A 21,375-nucleotide genomic window follows, 5' to 3' on the forward strand; every position below is an offset into this window, starting at 1 on the left:
GTTGTAGTTCCGTGCCGTTGCTGCCTATAACTTATGGCGGGAATTCTGAGCGTCTCGGTGAGGAAGGTTCGTGCAGGGGGGAGCGGCGAGGAGCACTGGATGAAGGACGAGGCTGGTGGTTGGTCATGATGCTGAAAGGACACTAGGAGGGAGAAGAGACCGTGGAATAGAAGACTGAAGACCTCATAAATCACTACCTGAGATAGGCGTGTCTGTGTTAATTACCTCGCGTGTAATTGATGAGTGAGTACACATAATGGGCTCTGAATCATCTCATCCAAAAAAGGTGAAGAGCTTTGTCGGAGGGCTGAATTAGCTTTATTGGTTTTTAAATGTGGTCATTGCATCAAATTCATTTCATGTTCAAGTAGATCCCAAGTCAAATCCACGAATGGGTGTTTTATGAGATGGGGTGGGAGACAGCGAGGTTAGAAGGTAAAAATTCCTCCCCAGCCTCATTGGAAAAGCTGGGGGTTAGCAAGCCAATAATGAGACACCGTCAGAATACTTAAAGATCAGCCCCAAACTGCTCCGCTCCTCCAACGGCACTCAGAAGAACCCCGCAGCCCTTGGCACCGTGTGGTTTGCAGCCTCTGCACCTCGGGTTGTCATCCGACATCTCCTGCAATCTGAAGGATAAGCCAGGTTGGGTCATCGCATTTCAGTCGAATAACATCAGGGTGTTGAAGTCACTTTGGTGCTGTGGGTAAACGCTGTGTGCTGGAAGGCAGAATGCTTGAGTCTAAGCCACAGATTTTGATGCAACGTTCAAGAATTGCATTCTCCCACTCAGCTGTGATATCATTTGCCTTGGATTTCTTGCCTTCAGCACATAAAGATAAAAGCAAAATTCATCTTGCTGCATAGAGTCCTTGTTTTTCATCTTGTGTTACACCAAATGGAAGTTAATGAGGGCTTTTCCTTTAGCCATCCACAAGAAACAAAATCCCACACTCTGTTCAGCCTGGATTCCAAAACAAACACCACAAGTGCAGGTGACACCACAAATGAGGCTGCTTTGTAGTTCCACATAAAAGTGCCTTCCCTGCTGCAGGTGCTGCAATAGCAGCCAGGAGCTGAAAACGAGCATGGAGATAAATCAGTGACATGCAGACAGAAGCACGGTGAGATTACCAGCTCAGCAGAGCACTGGCTGAGATTCTCACAAACAACCCCAAGAGGATGGCAATTAAAAGCCCACATCTACAAAGTTAAGCTAGGGAGGATGCTTCCTTGTCTCACAAAGCCTGGTGCTGCCTCCTTTTCCATTCACTCCAGCTGAGTAGGGGAGGAATTTGGTTGCCTCTCCTTCTCTCCCAGGAAATTCCCAGCTTTGACATCACTGTAAGAAATGGATGTGTGCTCCTAATGCCCTGCTATTGTCCTGATCCCCTTCTGTGTGCACACAGCTATCCCAAAAGCTTGGGGATGCCATAATGATGGATCAGACTAATCATTCCTAATGTTCTTCCTGCCACAGATCTAAAAGAAGACTGCAGAACAATTTTGCCCAAGAGCTCCTGCCTGTGAAAGGAGCTGCTCTGCAATAACCTTCAGACAGCGTGGCTTCCCTTCATTCTCCACCTCCTGCAAGCACCAGGCTGTGTCAGTCAACAGTGTGTAACAGAGCTGCTGTGGGTATTAGGGAACATTAAAAGGACAGCACTGCTGGGCAGCCTTTCAACAGCAGCACAGATCAACTAAGCTTGTCTTCAACCAGGAGGGCTGTATTATAAAAGCTGAAATCTGGGGGGTGGGGAGAGCAGGACAAAAAGAGAAAATGAAGGCTGTACAGGGTAGCACTCTTGCAGCACATCAACAATGATGTAGAATGTGTCACAGCAGAACGTGAGAACCTTCACATCACCTCTGAAATGCCACCCTACTGAACAAGAGCTTCTCAAGTAGAGTGACACCACTTCTTAGCATTCAGCACTGCTGAGCAGCTTCATCAAAGGGAAGGAGCTCCCCTCCACCTCTGCATTGCCCTTGAGATGCTACAGCACACACCAGGAGCATTCATTCCTTAAATACAGAGCAAATGAAGGTCAGATCACTGTTTATGGTCCACTGCACTGTCAAAAGCACAGCAGGAGATATAAGTTCCCAGCTGAAGAGAATGCAGAATCCTCTTAGCACACCAGAAATATGTTAAATCCAGTGCAGGTCACCGTTATCCTCATATTCACAGTTATGTCCACCATTGCAGTTGATAAAAATGACCACAGACTGACAAATACATCACAAACAAACAAAGGTGTAGCAGAAGTAGGCTTTATGAAAGTATTTAAATTTTGTGGCAAATCTCTGTATCAATATGGGAAGGGAGGCAACTTAATGCTGTGCATGAGCAATCAGTCACCAAATTATTTCTTGGACAGACATTTATTACAGGTAGTTTAAATCTTCCTATTTCTCAAAGAGTTTAAGGCACAAAAGCCTGAAAAGGGCTTATAACATGTACATAAGTGCTATTATTTTTGCTTTCACCTCTAAAGCAACACAATATTCGCTTAAATATATTGCTTGTCCATCCAGCTTATACAACATTCAGTAGAAAAACGCTTTCCAAGTCAGCAACAATTTGTTGCACAATACATTGATTGGATTGCTCTGACCCGTTTTTTGCTGCAAGATCCTCAGTTTCACCATATTTACTCTGACAGTGGAAGACGCTGTGAAACCTTAACATGATAAAGGGGCCCATCGAGGGCTGTCAACAAGGAAAAAGGCATCGTACATACAGTAACAAGGTTGCTGGTAGAAGTGTTTTAAACTGCTTGGCTGGTGGGGAATTCTTTCCTCACACACAGATGGAGAGGCAAGCCAAACATGCTGGAGACCATCAAGCAGAAGGCATCAGTCTGTAGTAGTTTTCTGACAATCTTTCCTGTCTTTGCTCTCCAAAATGCTTAGGAACACCAAGCTTAGTTCAAGATCACAGCTTAGATTAAGCAGAACATAGGCTTTCATCCACGTGATTCCTTCCCATACTCAACTTACAGCAACTTCACCCAGTCACTAGGAAGCTTCTGAGATGTTTTAGTGGAATCTGACAGTGACTCTTAAAAACCAAACCAAACCAACACATGGACAAGTGTTGGATCAACTGACTAAAGACAGTTCAATGGGCAGCAAAACAGAAAAGGGGCAGGAACCAAAAAGCAATGGGTAATTTTACTTAAAAGACCAACTTCTTTATTGTACGTTGGAGTAGTCTTTCCCCTGTGCCATCCTGTTGCAAGTTTATAAATTACAAGTAGTATTAAGAGTTCACTTCAAGACAAAAGGAATAAAACCGTTGCAGTTCTAACTTCCACCACGAATAGAAGTTATCACGATGCTCCCATGCTCTGGCGTTGTACAGGGAACACCACACTCCTCCTGCACTTCCAGTAACAGACCTGAGTGGGAAAGGGGCCACCCCTGACTCCTGCAGGATCCATTTGCAGTGTAACAGAGCACACCGGCGGATTCATCACACAGACAGTGCCTCAGCAACAAGGCTATAACATGGCTGGGATCTCTGATGAGACAGTGTCCAAAGGCTGCCAATGACAGTCCATCAAGGCATCATAGAGCTCTTCACTCTGCTCCATAAACTGTTTATTTGCTTCATGGACATCCAACTGAGGTGCTGGATCTAAAGGAGAAAAGGCAAACGAATAGGTTGCGTGTTAAATGGGTGAGGAAAAACACCCACACCCCACAAACACATCACAATAACATGGAGGAAGCCCCAGATCATCCCCACCACTTGCCCAATCACGACCCGACTACTGCAGCCCTAGCAGATCTTTCAGCTATGGGATAAATCTAACAGCAGACATGCCCTCCTTTCAGTGCCATTGCCCCAACAGCAGAGCCAACAGAGAGAAGGCATACCTGCACCTTGCAGCCCCGTGTGGCCACTTAAACTGCCAAAGGAGGTGTGCTGGCACCACGGCACGGCGGAGCCGCAGGGGCGCAGGCACACGTTCCATTCTGCTCCCTCTGCTTTGGATGGGGATGGCAGCATCTGCTTCTGCAGCCACAGTCACCAGAGCTCATCTGCTGGAGCCTCAAACATCTCAAAGCATTGCACAGTTAGTAACCAAAGAAATGCCAGCGACAGCATTAAGCACGAGTACGTCTCCTGTTTTACAGCTGGATGAAGTGTTTGCAAAGCATTCGGGGGCTGCATGGCAACCCAGTGGGATCCTCTCTGCTGCTACCAATGTATGGTGAACAGTTTGCAAAACTTGTGCCAATCGTTGTCCCTAACTGCCCAACCACATAACAGCATGTCAGTTCACAGGAAATTTAATCAACAAGAAAAAGATACCCCAGAGATATCCCAATTATAGCCCAGGAGTTCCACTTTCTGCATGTTGAAGAAAGGAGAGCCCTTGTGTAATGCTTTAAAAGCCAGCATGGGCTCTCTCCTTGACATCACTACTTATACCCATGGGTTCTGCACAGCACCCAGCTGCTTTCTGCTTTCATCATGTGCTTTTTTAATTCTTATTTTTAAGAGAGTAAGAAATTACACCATACAGTGCATGTTCCATTCAAGATGGAGATTTGGAATTACCAGTATAAAATTAATTTTTTCTTGCACGAACGCTGCTCTTATGTTTATCTAAAACCCCAATATTGTTTAGTAACCCATTTCACCCCATGCCTGCTAAAACTAATACTTTTATCAGTACACTCTCTGATATCATTTCTTTTTAAAATGATAAGCACCAAGTATGCTGGACTTCACAAAAAAAAAAAACAAGATTCCATGGAAAAAAACAGAATGCCTACATTGTTTTTGTAGCATACCAGAAAACCAGATGAACCAAAAGGATGAAATTCTGTATACTATAGAAAACAAAGATACGTGTTTTCAGGGCAAAGGATATGTGGACACTAAACCACAAATGGTCTTAGTGCTAGTGAAGTCAATTAGTTACAGCCCTGATGAGGTTTAGACTGGAAGCAGCAAGTGTAAAATAAAGATGCACGCCAGGTGATAGTGAGTAGCAAATGTTATCAGGCTCAGATTTAATCAAAGACAAAGGCATATTGTACACTGATTCTAAAGGCCAGTTTGAGAAAGGCTATCTCCAATCTTTACAAAGGAAATGCATGACTTCAATAAAGAGTTCAAGAAACATACCTTCCAATGCATCCTCACCAACTTCTTCATACGTCTGTAAGGACAAAGAAACCCTTAGGACAGCAGATAAAAATATTAAAAAAACAAAAGCATCAACTGCTGATTATGACTGTTATACAGCGACTTTTAAATCTGAGTGATTACAACAGTGTTCCTCACACTCAAACCCTCTGATCTCCTCCTGGCAGGCTCCAGGGTGTGGGTTCCACCCTAAACTTAAAACAGAGGCAGCAGTTCTTCAAATGGCACAGTTTGTGGCTGTTTTGACCTGTTTCAGCCTCTAAAACAAAGCTTATGAAGGATCTTAGAAGCCTTCTACTATGACATTGTATTTAGAGCCCTGTTATGCTCACTTGGTCCAAGCTATAACCCCCTTAAAAGACAAGAGTGCAAGCCAGGTGCTGCTGAACAGTTCTGCTTCCTCACTAAGGAGCCGTGCTAAGACACCAGAGCCTGCTGGTATCATGCACCCATCACAGCTCTGCAAGCTGTCCTGTGTTTCTGTGCTGACAGTCAGTGCAGGGTGAGTTTCCACGCTGCCCTACCTGCATTGTGCTCTGTGTGTAGCCATACTGGGGGTAGCTGTAGCTGTAGCTGCCCGTGTTCTGGTCGTAGCCCCACTGTGCATAGTAGTTGTGGTACTGTTGGTAATATTGGTTATAATCATAGTTGTACATCTGACTGTACTCCGTTGGCTTCATGCGGTTACTTAAAAAGACAATGCAGGAATAGGTTACATATAATGCAGAACAGTTATGTAAAAACAGAAGAGAAACAGTTTAAGGTACAGTAAGGTACATAAACAGGCTTTATTCTAACATGCATAATTCAGCCTTTAAAATGCATTCACTATTGAATGAAGTAATCTTTATCATTTACATACATATGCAGAAAGAAATAAGTGGTTTATATTCAAACCTCCTTCCTGTATTCATATTCAACTTCATTTACAAACATTGCTTTAATTCTTTATGAGTAATTTAGGATCACCTCCTAGCTTTGGAAAGGGAACAGTCTGGGACTATGAGCCTCAGTTTAGAATATCCTGAACCATGATCCATATTTTTGGGCCCTTTTTCTTTCTGTTAAATGAGACAAAGTATTTTGCAGCCCCCAGAGGCAAGATACTGAGTTTTGCTTCTCACTGAGAGTTAAAGACTCAGAGCCTTGCAGAAGAACTGGGATTTCTTTCCGTAAGAAAGGTCCAAAACCTCTCCCTTCTGCTGATGCCACAGAAAAGCCTGAACAACAACTGATTGTCCCCATCCTCACTTCCCAGGATGACCTTCAATGCAAATAGTTTAAAGAGTTCTTAAGTAAAAAGAACTATGGGTAATTAAAAATTAATCTTAAACAGTGAGATAACTGAAATTCTCATTCCTTGCCATAAAGAGACAGCATTTCCAAGAAACTGGGAATCCCACCTCACCACTGAGATTTGAAATGAGATGACAAACGTTGCTTGAAAATGAGAACACATTATGCACAAAGCTATATCTAAAGATGCAATCAGTGAGAAGCAGGCAGAGGGAAACATCAGTCTGCTCACCACAGCACATCCCCTTTTCTCTTCCTTATCCCCCCGAGGTTTCTGAGGTCACTAAAAATCTACATGTTATTCAAATAGGGAGCAATAACTATTATTCGTATTACCCTAGTGCTACGAGCCCCAAGTCAGAGCAGGATCTCATTGTATCAGGTTCTGAACAAACACAGAAAAAAAAGTTAATCCCTGCCCCAGAAGTTTTATATTTAGCAGACATTGTAATAGAATGAACAAGGCAATCGAGCTTTGCTATCCAGGAGTCAATAAGCAGACTTAGGCTATTTCAATTAAATACAAAGGAATACATAGTTTTAAAATAATTGTATTTAAATACTGCGTGTGTGTGTGTGTATTTAATCATTCATATAATTAAAAACAGTGTAAAATGTTAAGTCTTGATCCAGCAGCACAAATTTTGATGTCTGTGCATTCGGATACTCCAGCTGCTTCACCAGATTTGTGTGTATTCCTCTACCTTGTGACGGAAACATCCAGGATGTGCACCCAAAGCACTATCAAATATCTAACAATCCGTGTGATTTCACATGCTGCTGCTCTTCCACAGCCACCTGGGTGCTCTTATACTCACGCTTTCGGTATAGCCACACTCAAGCGCACCGGTTTGGAGCCCAGCCCCACGGCTCCTTGGCACTCTGTCAGTGCTCTTTTCTGCTCCAGTTCATCTGTGAATTTCACGAAGCCGTAACCTCTGTGGAGATATGGAAGAATTTGTATCAAACAGAAGCACATAAAGACTCACTGCTTTTTTTTTTTTTTTTTTTTTTTTTTGGAGTATTGATGTTGAAATCTAAACTGACTTTGCAAAGCACAGTAAATGAAACGCTTCCACTGGGGCTTTTGATAGAGGTTACACGATTCCCTCTTTCAGTTGCTTTGCTTTCTTTGCAGAGAGCTTGAATGCTCAGATCTCAGCTTCAGCAGCACCTCCAAGGGCTGCAGAGAAGGAAGCCAAGCCTTCTGCCAGCAGATCCCAGGGAACTCAAAGTGAGCTGACACAAGACGTGTCAAAATGCACGGACAGACAGCAGCAAAGCCTCAAATCTCTACTGGGAGAACACAGGTGATCTGAAAAGATGCAACTCAGCGCAGGACTGACAAGACAAAGGCATGGCCACTGCATCTACAGCTGCCCCACATGAAGCACAGTGCTGCTTTTCTGTAGGATCAGCTGAGATGCGCTTTTTAATCAAGTCCTTTTTCCAACAGGGAAACTCCAATTGGACTTCCAGTCATTCCTAACAACCACCCGATCCCATCAGCACTGTCAACAGTGAATGAAAACGAGCTCTTAACACCAGGTTGCTAAAACCTGCTCTGATAGCACAGCTTGAGCATCAGCAGCATTCAGACAGCAAGCCCTCAACTGCAGCACTACAGCACAGCGTACATCAACCAGACCAACACCATCAATTCCCTTCCCCCCTCCCTGATCCCAAAAGTCCTTCGCGTGGGCCTTGATGCTGCAGTGAGTCAGAAGCAATGCAACAGCACCCAAAGGGCAGTGCCAGGATCCCAGCATGGGATGGGCCGCCTCACGCAGCACAAAGATCAAAGACTTGGGCTGGGAGGGGAAGAGGAATCCACCTGGGTGATTGAAGGAGTATGGGAGGTGCTTGGCTACCCAGGAAAAGAACGAGCCCTGAGCGAGGGTGTGAATTTACAGCATTATTATCTATTCTGTGGGAACAATTAAATGCAAAGTAACACACACAATAGTTTTGAAAGTGTCATCACGAAGTGCTCATACTGTATCCACACTGGAAGTTATTACAGAGCAGTTGGTGTCCCATAAAATGCAATATCTTGCACAGCAAGCTATAAATGTAAATCTGAATATTTATTTATGTGTACATCTATGCATGCCCATATGTATACTCCCCATATAAAGAAGCCCAAGTCAAAGCTCAAGCTTGTCAATATACAAACTGGATAACTAAGCAAGAGCAGAACTCTACATGGGTACACGTTCTGTTTCAAATTGGTGAGCTTAATTCAACTTACCCTCTGTGAAAGCACAGTGGCAAATCAATCTGGTGTAAATCAACACCCCAGTCAGCTATGGCTGATCACACGCAACAGTGTGTAAGTTTCTAAGCAGCTACAGAGGCTGCAGCAGCCTTCAGATGGGGACAGAAGTGTGTAAGTGAAAGCAGGAACGTTGCCAGCTCTGAATGAGTGGTGGACAAAGTAGATGGAAGGTGTGGGTATAGACAGTTGGCTGCAGCAAGGCAGAGAAGGTGATTCTTCCAACATTTCCAGATGCTTAGTTTTTTCGTATAAGTGGCTAAACCAGATTTTAATACAAGTAAAAGAAAAAAGAAAAAAGAAGAACCACATCCACAAAAACCAGCAAAAAACCACCTCCAAACAGAACAAAAACAACAAAAAACCCTAAGGCAAACAAACAACAACAACAAAAAAAACCCAACAAATCCAGGCACACAAAAAATCCTCCCCAAAAACATTTTGCTGAAGTCAGAATCTCCCTGGCAGACATTCTGCCCTGTCCCAAGAGTTAAAAGAAGACTCCCAGCCTACACCCATGGCAGAAAGCAAGGAAGCAGGCACAGCACGACAGTATCAGGCTCCAAACTCTTCTCTTGCTTGAACAGCAGGTGCTGGGAAAACCATTGAAGGCTCAGATCTTCACTGGGCACATCCACAAACACCAACATCCATTCTCGTACCACCCTAACACTTGCAGTTTCCTCAGCTTTGAGTAAGTGCCCAAGCCATAAGGAAGCTGGAAGCAACACCCCAGCACTGCTGGGTGAGGCTGCTGTGCTCTCCCAGCAACCAGCAGAGTCACTGCCCCTTCCCCACATCCCAAGGGAACACAGGGTACCTTTCCCTGAGGTCTGCAACCAGGAGCTGTTCCCAAAGCCCACTTAGTGGCCCAATGAACATCACCCATCACCTATATTGCAGAGCAGAACAGAAATTGGGGGAGGCCCCAGGGCACAGCTGGCCTCAGGAGAGGTGGCAGTAACAGCACACGTACTTAACAGCCTGAGAGTGACTGAGCAGCATTGCAAGAGGTTCAGGTTGGAGATAAGGAAGACTCAGAATCATAACTTTGTGAGTTAAGCAGCATAACTTCTTCATAGAGAGCTATGCAGCACTGGGCCAGGCTGCCCAGACAAGTTACATCATCTCAGCCTGGGAGATTTTCCAGGCTACACAATTCATTGCTGACCTGAGCTCATGTTGGCAGCAGCTCTGCTCAGAGCAGGAAGTTGGACATGAAAACCTCCAGATATTCCTTCAAACCAACGTATCTTAGAGTTGAGAAACCCTTACGTGAGAAAGAGGGAGATCTACAGCCACATTCTACGTCTTGTCACCACATTCTCATAGCTATTGTGTCAGAATATTGTGTTTCATTGAAGCCATGTTCTGTCCTGAAAACAAGGATGCTAGCCAACTGGTCTCTCTCCTAAGAAAATAAAAAAGAGTTCATGTTCTCCAATTTAGAAAATGTTTTATTAACATTAAGAACATTTTTGACATCTGTTTTTGATGAGACATTTCCAGTAAAGATGAACAAGGTGGCTCCTAACTCCTTGCTAATGAATCATAGCTTTGTTTGCCCTACCCCATTTGAAACAACAACCTGCAAAGCTCCCATAGGAATATATATTCAATAGCCCAGGAATATATATTCAATAGCCAACTGCAAAAGCACAATTCTATCTGAAAGTCCACTTTTTCCAGATCATTTTACAGCATTTTCAGAAGTGCAATACTGTACTGCCAACACACAGAGCACAACACTGACCCCAACACTGCACAGGAACGTTACAATTCTAGCAGGTGTGTGTTCTACTAAAATCTAAGCTATTCTTCTTTCCTTGCTGCATATTTCCTATGCTAGAATGTGAAGTTAAAGAAAAGAATGAATAAAAGATGACTTACTTGGATACTCCTGCCTGGTCCAAAACAACTTTTCCACCTCTACATGATGGATAAACTTTAACAAAAAACTCATACAACATGCCATCATCCACGTCAGCAGTCAGGTCTCCCACAAAAAGTGAATATTCTGGACTAAAGAAATCAAAAGAAAACTTCTTAGGCACAAATACACACATGTCCACAAAACGTGTGATGAGCCCAAAAATTTGATGTCAGAGAAAACTGACATTAAAGGATAATTTTTATCAGCAATGCTTTTTTCAATTAGTTAAGCAGCACAATGAGTCTAATGAGTTATTCTGCTCTGTATTTAAAGACAATTTCATTTTTTAGTTCTCAGACATTCTGAACTGGGCACTGTACATAAATTTCTAACGTGTCAAGAAAGCATCACTGTCTCATTTATAGGTTTGCTATTTCCTGAATACTGATCTTAAATTATAATACATGGATTAGATACTTTGATGCTAAAAAGTTCAAATATTTAAAAAGACACTCCTGACAAACCTGCTGTGCCACACAGAAGGTAAAGCAGGAAACTGACAGGTGGTCTAAGTTATCCTCCCTCTGCTAGGCAAGCTGCTGGAGTCAGCAAGGCTGTGTTATCCATCTGCAGTATGTGACTATTTCCAGAGCAAACAGAACTGCAAGAATGATACAAGACGTAAATCTCATTCTTGGCCCCATCTCTCACGCCTTGATTCTAATCTGAAGTTGTTTTTCTTTTCTTTTCTTTTTTTTTTTTAAATATTAATAATTACCTAAACTAAAAATATAATTGCTGAGATATGACTAACACAACCCTCCTAAATTGCAGGGCTGTGGTACACACCTACCTGAACACATCGTGTTGTTATTACCCCAACTGTGTAAGCATTTCTGGGCAGGCATTATGACAGCTATTCAAACTGCCCAACTCCAGAAACTCCACACAGCTGCTGTGCCTCCTCTTGGGCCTTTCAATGCCCTTGGAGAGGGATGGGCTCCTCCTGAAGGCAATTCAGAGCTTTTCTCCCTGCCTTTGCTGACTGCTGTGGTACCACAGCCAGTTAAGCCAGGTGCTGTGAAACCACTGCACCTATCTTTAAGTGCCAAACATACACATGGCATAATGTAGTATTATGATGGGATGTATCCTCAGACAAAGTCCTAACATGCTGCAGCATACCAAATATTTACATTGTGTTCCAAGACAGTTTAATGCAATCCATGTTTCTAATTGTGGGATTTAGCTGTCTGGCACTGCAGAAGGTTGAGTTGTATGCATCTAATGAATTCTCTCCTGTCCAAAATTGCTAGCTGTACATCTCATCCAGCAATAATGAACTTGTGGGTTTACATATTTTGAATACTCTTTGCAAGGCAATTGATAAAGAGACATTAAACAGGCAAAACTAATATTTGAATGCTGGGTGTTTACCTGTTATCGGGCTGTTTTCCATACGTTGCATAATTCAATTTAAATCTCTTTGCCTGAAAAAAGGCAAAAATGAATCCATACATTCAAATGCTCCCATGTAAATCCATACAATTAGGAAAAATGCAATAAGCTTACTTTAGATATCTATTTTTTTTTAATACTGCAGACGTTCAGAGCTGTCAGGCCATTCAGTTCGGGTATCTAGGACAAGGTTTTTATTTCATTTCAGGACACTACAATAATGAAAAGCAGCAAAGGGCCTGCACCAAGGGGTTTGCTCTGCCTTTATTTCAACACTTCACAAAGCCAGTGAAAGTTGGGCTAACCTTACCAGTACCAAAACTGTGTATCTTTATGGAAGACAGGAATGTTGAGGTTCTAACAGCAAGTGTTACATGACTTCTGATGTCAAGGTCTTACAGTGAAATGACAGCACACACAGTTGGATGTTTGATGTTTGTCATTTACCAGAATACTGACAAAGCAAAACCTGCCATGCTGGGAAATGGAACCAATCCCTGATTCTGGAAGTATGGCTAAATACTCTGCTCTGCACAAAGCACTCATTTATTTGGGTGCAGAGGAGCTTTCCCTGAAAGATGCCCCCTCTCTTTTTTACACAAGTTTCCCAGGAACACACATTTGTGCCATTGGAACACCTCACCAATATCCTACCAGAGTTCAGCCACTTGTGTCCAGCTCACGTGCAGCTCTGACCAGGACCTAAGGAGCCTCAAAATCCCGTGGGTCTCAATCCCACAGGCACCCCTACATGATGCTCAGCACACAGTGACCCACAGGCTCACTGCACAGTGCAGCACTGACTGCTACTTCCTTACAAAATAGTTCCTTCCAAAACAAGTCTGACAGAGGAAGAAGCAAGGGGTTGCACTCTTTGAAAAGAACACTGGTTTCGGAACTCACCCAGACAGTGGAAGAACTAAGCTGGATTCCCTTGCTAGTACAAAGACTAAATGGCTTCTAACCAATCTTTCTGTCTCCCAGCAGACTTCCAAAGCACACATCTCTCTGCACTATGCAGTGGCATAGCATCAAAGAATTCGATTTGGACAAAGAACACAAGCCTACAGTTAGTCCAACACCTAGAGACCAGAACATTTATTTCACACAGTGGAGAGCCTGGTGAGTTCCCATGCCTTGTATGATGTATTTTCTTCCCTCAAAAACAGCATAAATAATTAAAGGGAAATAGAGCAAGACTTAACTCCAGGCTATAATCATGCTCCTTGCATGCCTGTGTTTACTGGTGTACAGTGGTACTCAGCTGTTTCTGTGGATCATTTACAAGCTTAAGTCTCCTAACACAAAATTGAGATCTCACTTTGAAGCACTTTCATCTTTTTGTTGGATCTAGTTCTTCACTGCAATACTTTGGGCTTAAAATCACTGAGAAAAGTGAAAGTATCTGCACAGGAGATACAGGAGCTGGGGACACTAACTGTGTAAAAGAGACACAGTAAAAACACCAGGGCCCTCTGTTAGTCCTTTGACTGATTCAGTATGTAAAAATAAACATAAGAGCCACATTCTGTTTTCTGCAAAGCAGAAACTACATAAATACAAGAGAGGAGCTGAACCACTGCCTGCTGAGTGCACTGAGTTGGGCTGCCCACGCTGGGTCTCTGTCTGACACCCATATTCTCTCCATGTATTACGTAAGTTGTCCCCCTAAACAACATCATATTTTGAATTAAACTGTGGATAAAGGCCAGTACTCCCCAAACCAAACTTCAACTGTTACCTTCTCGCAGAAGCTGCTTTCTCTCTTAATGACTACAGAAGGCACCTAGGAAGATTGGCTTCTCTTAGTCATGGCCTCTTATTTGCAGAATAAGAGCATATTAAATGGGACAGAAGACCTCCAGACATCTTATCTATCCCTTTCCATGGGGAATATCATGCTCTTAGGAAGGCTGACCAACCCAGGGGACTAACTGGACTGAAACAGGCACCAATACACCTTCATATATCACACTGTAACAGAAGTGACTCTAGAGTTTCTTTATGAACCAGCCATCCTAGCTACTGCAGCCAAATTCTGCAGATACAAGGAACAGCTGTGTCAGCCATCCCACTTTAACATACCTCACATTCAAGTCAACACCCTAAAATTAGCTTCTGTGGCTATTCCTCCTCTTCTTCCCATCCAACCAGCTTTGGGGTACCTCTTATGTGTTGCAGTTATACAACGGACCAGTTCTTTCTCCACTGTAAATGGGTCTGAATAACTTTTGTTTAATAGGGGCTAAGAATAATGCAGTGCTTAAAAGTCACTTTTGCAAATCAAAGTTACTGAAAATTAAGCTTAAACTTGAAAGCTCACCTTGTGTATGTATCACAGCATACAAATTGTAACAAATTTATATGGAACTACAAATGCAAAGAGACAGAAGGACTGTGGTATGTATATTCAACCTATTTTTTCCTTGTTCGTCTCTAGTTTCTCATTGCTCCAACTTTGGTTGAGCTCAGAAATAAAAAGCCACACCACAGCATTTCTATACCTGGGCATCATCCAGACACTCAAGTAAAAATTAACATTTTCCAATCCTTTTCTTAACAGCATTATGGTCATTAAATCTAACGAAAAGAAAACCCCCAGTTTGCTACTTAATTTCTTCGTCATCATTACTCAAAACACAAATTCTTCTCTACTTCTCTCACACAGTTTTGATTTGCTACTGACTGATGTGATTTACTCACCGGTGTAGCACCAGGAAGAGGTTTTCCATTGATTTTGTGTAAACACTTCTCTGCAGTAGCCAGATCTGCAAATTCTACAAAGCAATAGCCTGCAGGAATTCTGAACGCAGACAAAGGACAGGAGAGAAAAAAGATTTCAGACTGAAAACGTTTGAGGACAAAATATTATATTTTCAGATAATTGGTAGAAAATTTGCTCCAGTAGCAGTACATGGAGGGATTTCTTTTTTAAAGTATAAATGCTAGCTACCAAACAGAACCTGCTACAGTAACATTGGATCTTCACTGAACTGATTGCTCCTACTTACCAGTAAGTCACGTCAACATAAGAACACAGAAAATACTTTTGCTCACAATTATTCCACTCCCTCCTTTCACTGATCATAAATATTCCCACCCAAGTTTGAGCGACTGAAAAAATGAAATGACAACACTTAGAAGAACACAAAAATACTTCATCTTGTTTACAGCCACTGATTGCAAATGCACTCCAAAGGTCCTCGTAGGGCCCTTTCTAAGTCAGGCCTCCCACCTCTGCTAGCATCTCGTAGTTGTGCTGTTACAACAATAACAGACTTGTCACTGAAGCCCTCTGCCCTGAATGTGTATCCCCAGACAGACTGCATGCCACGTGTGTGCTGCTCTGAAGGAGTGCTGGAGCACTGCAGGATGGTTCACTGATAGCAAGGTCAGAGAGTGAGCAACTGTCCTCTCCGTTGCTGTCATCAATACGCCCGTATTGTTAGCAGCAATGGTGAAAAGCTGAAAGGGAAAACTGCTCTAATATGGATAAGCCCACTGTGATGCCATGTAAACTGCACACAATTCAACTCCCCAAGCATAGTGATGCAGCAGTAGAATTGAGAACAAGTATGAACAGTTACCCTGTCAACCTGTTTCGAATGATTTTTACACTCAGTACAAGCTCTCCCATGGTGGCAAAGGCTCTTGAAACAAAGTTTTCATCCATGTACGGCTCCAGCTACAAAAGCAAAAAAATCAGTTAGATCAGAGCATCCACAAAAAGGAGCATATTTGTGTCAACGTCCCCCTAAGCAGTTAAAACATTATTGAGAAGTATTTTACCCTTACGCTTCAAAAAGAAGGCTCATTTAAGAGGGTCGATGCCACTCAAAATCAGCAGGCATGCATGAACCAGGCTCAACAGTCTGTAAAGTGGAACCCAAGAGACAGCATGAATTTCAGAGAACAGAGAGCTTCCACAGAAGGACAAAAGCCACTCAGAGACATACAGCAACAAACCGAGCACTTGCTATGCAGGAGCAGGGGGGAAGGTGATGGTAAGCTCCTTCTCTGTATGCAAACAGAGATGGGGCCAGGAATAACAGCACATGGGTGCAGCACAGCCCCTGGTGCTATGATGGATGGATGTTGTGCATCAGCCTCCATCAAGCTGGGGTAGGGGGCTGCAGAGCCGTGACAACCTCATGTAACCATGGAGTTACGTGGGGCAGCACTGGAAGGGGAGACCTCCGACCACATCCTGCAGCAAGGTGTGCTGACTGTGCTGCAGTGTGCATGTGAGAAACAGCATCGTGTGTGCTGGGGTGCAAGTGAAGCGCTGCGTGCGTGAAGGCACTGCAGAGCAGGTATCAGTGTGATGTAGTGGCTGAAAAGGATGAAATGGTGCTGCAATTTGGCCTGAATACGTGGTGAAGGTGGTGAGACAGAAAGCCGTGTAGTCCCTGTTAAATGTTGTAGTGATCACCTTACAGTGTTCTCATTGGGAACCAGGTGCTTCCTTCACTTGTGTGTGTGACACAGCATGCAGGCTTGTGTATCTGAGTGTGCCTGACAACAGGCAACCACACACACTGCACTTGTGTGTGCAAAAGGGGGCAGAGCAGTGCCAAGAAGCAGGAGGCAGCCCTGCACAGGGGGCGATCCTGAGACAGACTCATAAAGGCAACAGGTGACAGTTGCTGGGACTGGTTCATCCCAAAGAGCAACGAGCCTGCGAGAGAGGTGAAGTCCTCACCGTGGAGAGACTGAATCACACAGAACCACAGAATGGCCAGGGTTGGAAGGGACCTCAAGGATCACAAATCTCCAACCCCCTGCCACATGCAGGGAATCAATCTCCACATTTAATGCTCGACCAGGCTGCCCAGGGCCCCATCCAACCTGGCCTTGAACACCTCCAGGGATGGACGGGGCATCCACAGCCTCTGGGCAGCTGTTCCAGCACCTCACCACTCTCATAGCAAAGAACTCTGCCCTGACATCCAACTGAAATCTGCCCTCCCTCAACTCCAAACCGTTTCCCCTCGCCCTGCGCTGTGGGTTAAGGGTAGAGGCAGAGCGCCAGGCTCGGCGTGTGACCTGCGAACTTACACGGAGCCCAGGAGAGCTGGAAGTGAACGCGGGAGCAGCAGGTGTGTAAACGGCACAGGTGTGTCCGCACGCGCAGCCGTAAGGCTCCGTGAGTGTGACAGCCCACACGGAGCCCGCGGGGACGGACGGGCGCAGCTGTGCGTGCGTGTGGCAGCCGGTGTGCAAGGGTGCGAGAGTCACGTGACAGCGTGCGCGTGCAAACGCTCACGTGACACTCGGTGTGAGAGCGTGAGCGCCGGCGGATCAGCGCGCGTGTCGGTGTCACACGCAGCACCAGCGTCTGTCGGCCGTTCGGAGCCGTCAGTCACCCCGCGGCGCCCTCAGCCTCCCGGCTCCGGATCCCACAGCGGCTCCCTCAGCCCCGGCGGTGCCCTCAGCCCACACCGCCCCGCTGTCCGTCGCACAAAACCCCGCGCGGGTCCCGGCCGGACACTCACGTCCCCCATCCATAGGCTGGCGGCCATACTGCTTTCGCAGAACCGAAGAGGATTCGGCGGGGCCGCGGTTTCGCCTCCCGGCTCGGCTCGGAGCCGATTGACGCCGGGCGCGCGGCCCGCTCCCGCCGCCCCGCTGCCCCCGCCGCCTCCTCAGCGGCGCCCGTCGGGCGGAGAGAGCGGCGCCCCCGCCGCCACGGGAGCGCAGGGTGGAGACAGCGCCCCCTGGCGGCAGGAGGAGCGAGGGCGGGCTGAGCGGGGGGGGCGGAACCGGGGCTCTGCGGGGACGGATTGGGGCTATTTGGGGGGGGGTGGTGGCTGTGGGGGGAGGTGGGGAGCTTTGGGAGGAGGGTTTGGGGCTCCAGGGGGAGCGGGAGGAGGTGTTGGGGCTCTGTGAGGAGGGCTGAAGGTGATGGTTGGTGTTTTGGGGGGCTGTGTGAGGTTGCAGGAGGTGTTTGGGGGGCTCTGTGAGGAGGGTTTGGGGTTGCAGGAGGTGTTTTTGGGGCTGTGTGAGGATGTATTGGGTTACAGGAGGTGTTTTGGGGGCTGTGAGGAGGGTTTGGGGTTGCAGGAGGTGTTTTTGGGGTTCTGTGAGGGTGTATTGGGTTGCAGGAGGTGTTTTTGGGCTCTGTGAGGAGGGTTTGGGGTTGCAGGAGGTGTTTTTGGGGGCTCTGTGTGGATGTATTGGGTTGCAGGAGGTGTTTGGGGGGCTGTGAGGAGGGTTTGAGGCTCCAGGAGGTGTTTTTGGGGGGTGTTTGAGGATCTATTGGGTTGCAGGATATGTTTTTGGTTTTTGAGTGAGATTTTGGAGCTTCAGGGGGAAATTTGAGGCATCTGATCCCACTATATGGGATTGCCTTAAAAATTGTGAGGCTTTTAAAGGAAGAAAGAATTACTTCATATGATGGTACACAGGTGGGCGGCGTTGGCCCGGCTTTGGTTTGCTGGAGAAGAGCATTGGTTGGGTTGAGGTTGGGTTGGCCAACGTTCTACTGGAGGTGCTGGCTCTTGAGTGGCCAAAATGGGGTGAAAAACCCCACAATTGGGTGCGCTGGGGGTGTGTTTTCCCCCCAAACACCACGAGCTGGGGGCTTCCCCTCTTCTCGTTGGCCAGAATGGGGTGAAAAACCCCAAACTGGGCACTTTTGAGGTGTATTTTCCCACCAAACCCCACTCGTTGGATCTCCCAACATTACTTGGGTCTCCCATCTTCTCGTTGGTCAAAATGGGGCAAAAAACCCCAAATCGGGCACTCCTGAGATGTTTTTCTGTACTACAGCTGTGCAGAAATACAGAAACTCCCTGTGTATCTCATAATTTGGTGTAGTAAAGAGGGAACATTCCTTCCATTGTGTTGCCTTTGGGGTTCTAACTCACGGGATTGAGCGTAGTGTAACCTTCCCTCTTCTCCAGTTTGTTCCACGGCGTCTTCAGTGTCAAGGATGGCAGTTCTTGGAGCAAACGAGACCCCTTGTTTGAGAAATGCACCTGGAGGACCTCGTGCTGCCATCTGCTCAGCATTTCAGTCTTGCCAAACACAGCAGTTCTATTTGCAGGACCCTTTCTGTGAGCCCTGTACCCCCTTATGGAAACGTGAGCATAGCTGCTAAAGCACCGCCCGTGGTTCTGCGGTCACTGCAGCGTGCCGTAAATCGAGCAGGTGATGACAGAGACGATCCCAACCCTCGGTGCTGTTGCGTTTGTGGCTTCTGCGTCTCGGCAGATGTTGCTCTGCTGCTTGCAGCCCGTCAGAGGGCAGCAGAAGGCTGCGGGTTGTTGGCTGGAGCTTTTATATTCGCGAAACTGGGCATCCTTAAGAGCTTGTCCTCTGAAACTCCTTATGGAGCAACGTGTGAACGTTCACCTAAACGTTGCCCCGGAGCATCCCTATGCCAGAATAACGTGTGAAACCAAGGAGGAGTGGAAAAAAATGTTAATCGTGCTGTTTTTCCCTGCAGATGAATGCTATCAGTACACTCTTGCAGGATGCTGGGAAGATCCTGTATCTCCATACTGGGCACAGTCTGTATTTCTGCCATCATCCTGCAGTACTGAGTAGTCCAAATATTACCTCATCAGAAATCATGAGCGTGTAAGAGTTGTGAGATTAAAAACATGTTTACAACTTGATTTGTTTTCTGATTTTTGATCCCCTTGGGCATCCTCAGGTCGTGTTTCCAAACTCTTTCCTACAATGTTGCAAAATATGGCATAAAATGAGGACAGCTAGCAAGACCCACCACTGTTAAACTGTAGGATAAAGTTGTCAAGTGGCACTTTTTGTGCCTAGATGTCACTGGCAACCTGATCTCTTATGTACCCATCCTCTTTGGAGTCCCTGCTGAGGCTCTTTCAGGGTTGTTGGTTTTGTTTTTTTTTTCCAGCATGGCATTTCATGCACTGCACAGCACTGAGCTCTGCTTCACTGAGCCCAAGAAGCTGTTGCTCGTTCTGTTCTTAACTTACAGCTCCTCAAAGTGAACAGTTTGTTCTCTGTCACTCGATGAAGTGAGTCCAGTATCTTTAATAACTCCTTTCCTTTTTTTTTTTTTTTTTTCCTTCCAGCTGAGTAATAGAGAACTTGCTTTCTTTTTTATTGTCCTGGGTTAATCCATAGAGATGGATATTGAGCAATAAAAATGCAGGAGGAAGCCAGGATCATATGATTGGACTAGGAGAAGGTAAGGATGTTATGTAGTCCTATATCCTTGTGATGGAGCAAAAACACCATAAGGAGAATATTACTTGAAAAACAGTTTATTCCCCTTAAAACTTGTGGGTTGTCAAAGAGGGAGCAGCTTATAACAGAAGGACGCGGGGATTTGTCTGCCCTCTGCATGGGTATCAGTGGCTGAAACATCCTGTCACCTCTGGGACAGACGCACTGTGATTTCCTGCTCTGAGAGCTTCATCCTGCAAATTGCTGAGTAAATTCTGGTTGACATTCGCTGTAATCACTGGAGGTTATCACCCCGAGCCCCAGATGCCTGGGCAGTGCTGGCATTCTGCTTCCTAGCTGGGCACTCCAGGAGTTCAGGGCCCAGTGCCATCAGTCTCAGAGCTCTTTCACCTCTCAGGAGCTTTGGCTGCGTTTAAGGTCCCCTCAGTGCCTCCACCGAGTGGCCTCAGCTCTTAAAATTAAAGGGTTTGAGCCTGAAAATCTGGCCCGAGAGATTTTAATTTGGATCTGCTACTTTTAGCTTGAGTTTGAAACTGACTCAAATCGTTTTTCAGCCTTTGGTGCTGCAAGTTATGTGTTAGAGCTTCCTTTATTGGTCTCACAGGCACCAAGTCTGTCCTCACCTTTATGCAGCCAATGGGCTGAGATCATGAATGAACTTGGACAAGGGATAGTTAAGGTAATAAAGACAATTAAAAAATAAAGATACGTAAAGCAAAAGCTTGAGCTTGGAATGGCTTCTAAGATTCTGAAAGTCCTTTTAGTAATTCAGGAGAAAATATGCAGCGAAATCTGTTCTCCATTGTTGCAGAAGATAGCATGTCTTAAGCTTTGGTCAAGCACAGTGTTTGTATGCAGTAAATATAACACAGCTTAAAGTGATGAACAGATCTGGGATGCTTTTTGTCAATAAAATATTTACAAATGACTGTAGGCTTACAGAGATACATACATCTGCTTTTCAGCCACAACCACAGCAGTGATTACTGCACGTGCTTGGAGGGGTCACCCTTAGCATTAAAACTTCACCAATTCTTCACAACTGTGGAGAAGCTTCGTAGAGCTTTTTCCCAAAAAGGTAATGATGTACCTCTGGTGGGCAAAAAGAAATGCATTTTATCCCAATTTGGCTGA

The 21,375-nt window shown here is 45.3% G+C and overlaps 1 protein-coding gene across 4 annotated transcripts; it reads right to left on the reverse strand.

The window, feature by feature from the left end:
- Positions 1–71: 71 nt before the first annotated feature.
- Positions 72–17,745, reverse strand: TRNAU1AP (tRNA selenocysteine 1 associated protein 1). 4 transcript variants are annotated; one of them, XM_090123907.1, is made up of 10 exons: positions 17,565–17,741; positions 15,859–15,941; positions 15,657–15,754; positions 14,773–14,872; positions 12,049–12,101; positions 10,629–10,760; positions 7,282–7,401; positions 5,692–5,854; positions 5,147–5,180; positions 72–3,643 (listed from the first exon to the last, which is right to left on the reverse strand). In XM_090123907.1, exons 3-10 carry the CDS (start codon positions 15,740–15,742, stop codon positions 3,507–3,509), a joined length of 825 nt encoding a protein of 274 aa, XP_089980033.1. In that variant the 5' UTR covers positions 15,743–15,754; positions 15,859–15,941; positions 17,565–17,741; the 3' UTR covers positions 72–3,506. The 4 variants fall into 4 exon arrangements, 3 of the variants coding, with proteins under 3 accessions (XP_089980033.1, XP_031450814.1, XP_089980034.1); XR_016459713.1 differs by lacking the exon at positions 15,859–15,941 and adding an exon at positions 3,886–4,069 and having other exon boundaries at positions 3,507–3,643; positions 17,565–17,745; XM_031594954.2 differs by lacking the exon at positions 15,859–15,941 and having other exon boundaries at positions 17,565–17,745.
- Between the last annotated feature and the right edge of the window lie 3,630 nt (positions 17,746–21,375).

This window comes from Phasianus colchicus, chromosome 24 (genome assembly GCF_987193195.1).
Source record: "Phasianus colchicus chromosome 24, bPhaCol1.hap1.1, whole genome shotgun sequence".
In the NCBI taxonomy this organism is placed as follows: domain Eukaryota; kingdom Metazoa; phylum Chordata; class Aves; order Galliformes; family Phasianidae; genus Phasianus; species Phasianus colchicus.

What these genes read in the sequence shown, in the direction of transcription:
- TRNAU1AP (XM_031594954.2), bottom strand. Translation starts at nt 17,591, where the DNA reads ATGGCCGCCAGCCTATGGATGGGGGAC. An exon ending in CCAGCCTATGGATGGGGGAC is followed by an intron (nt 15,755 to 17,564) that starts GTGAGTGTCCGG and finishes TTGCTTTTGTAG; the next exon opens with CTGGAGCCGTACATGGATGA. An exon ending in ATTCGAAACAGGTTGACAGG is followed by an intron (nt 14,873 to 15,656) that starts GTAACTGTTCAT and finishes GTCTGCGTTCAG; the next exon opens with AATTCCTGCAGGCTATTGCT.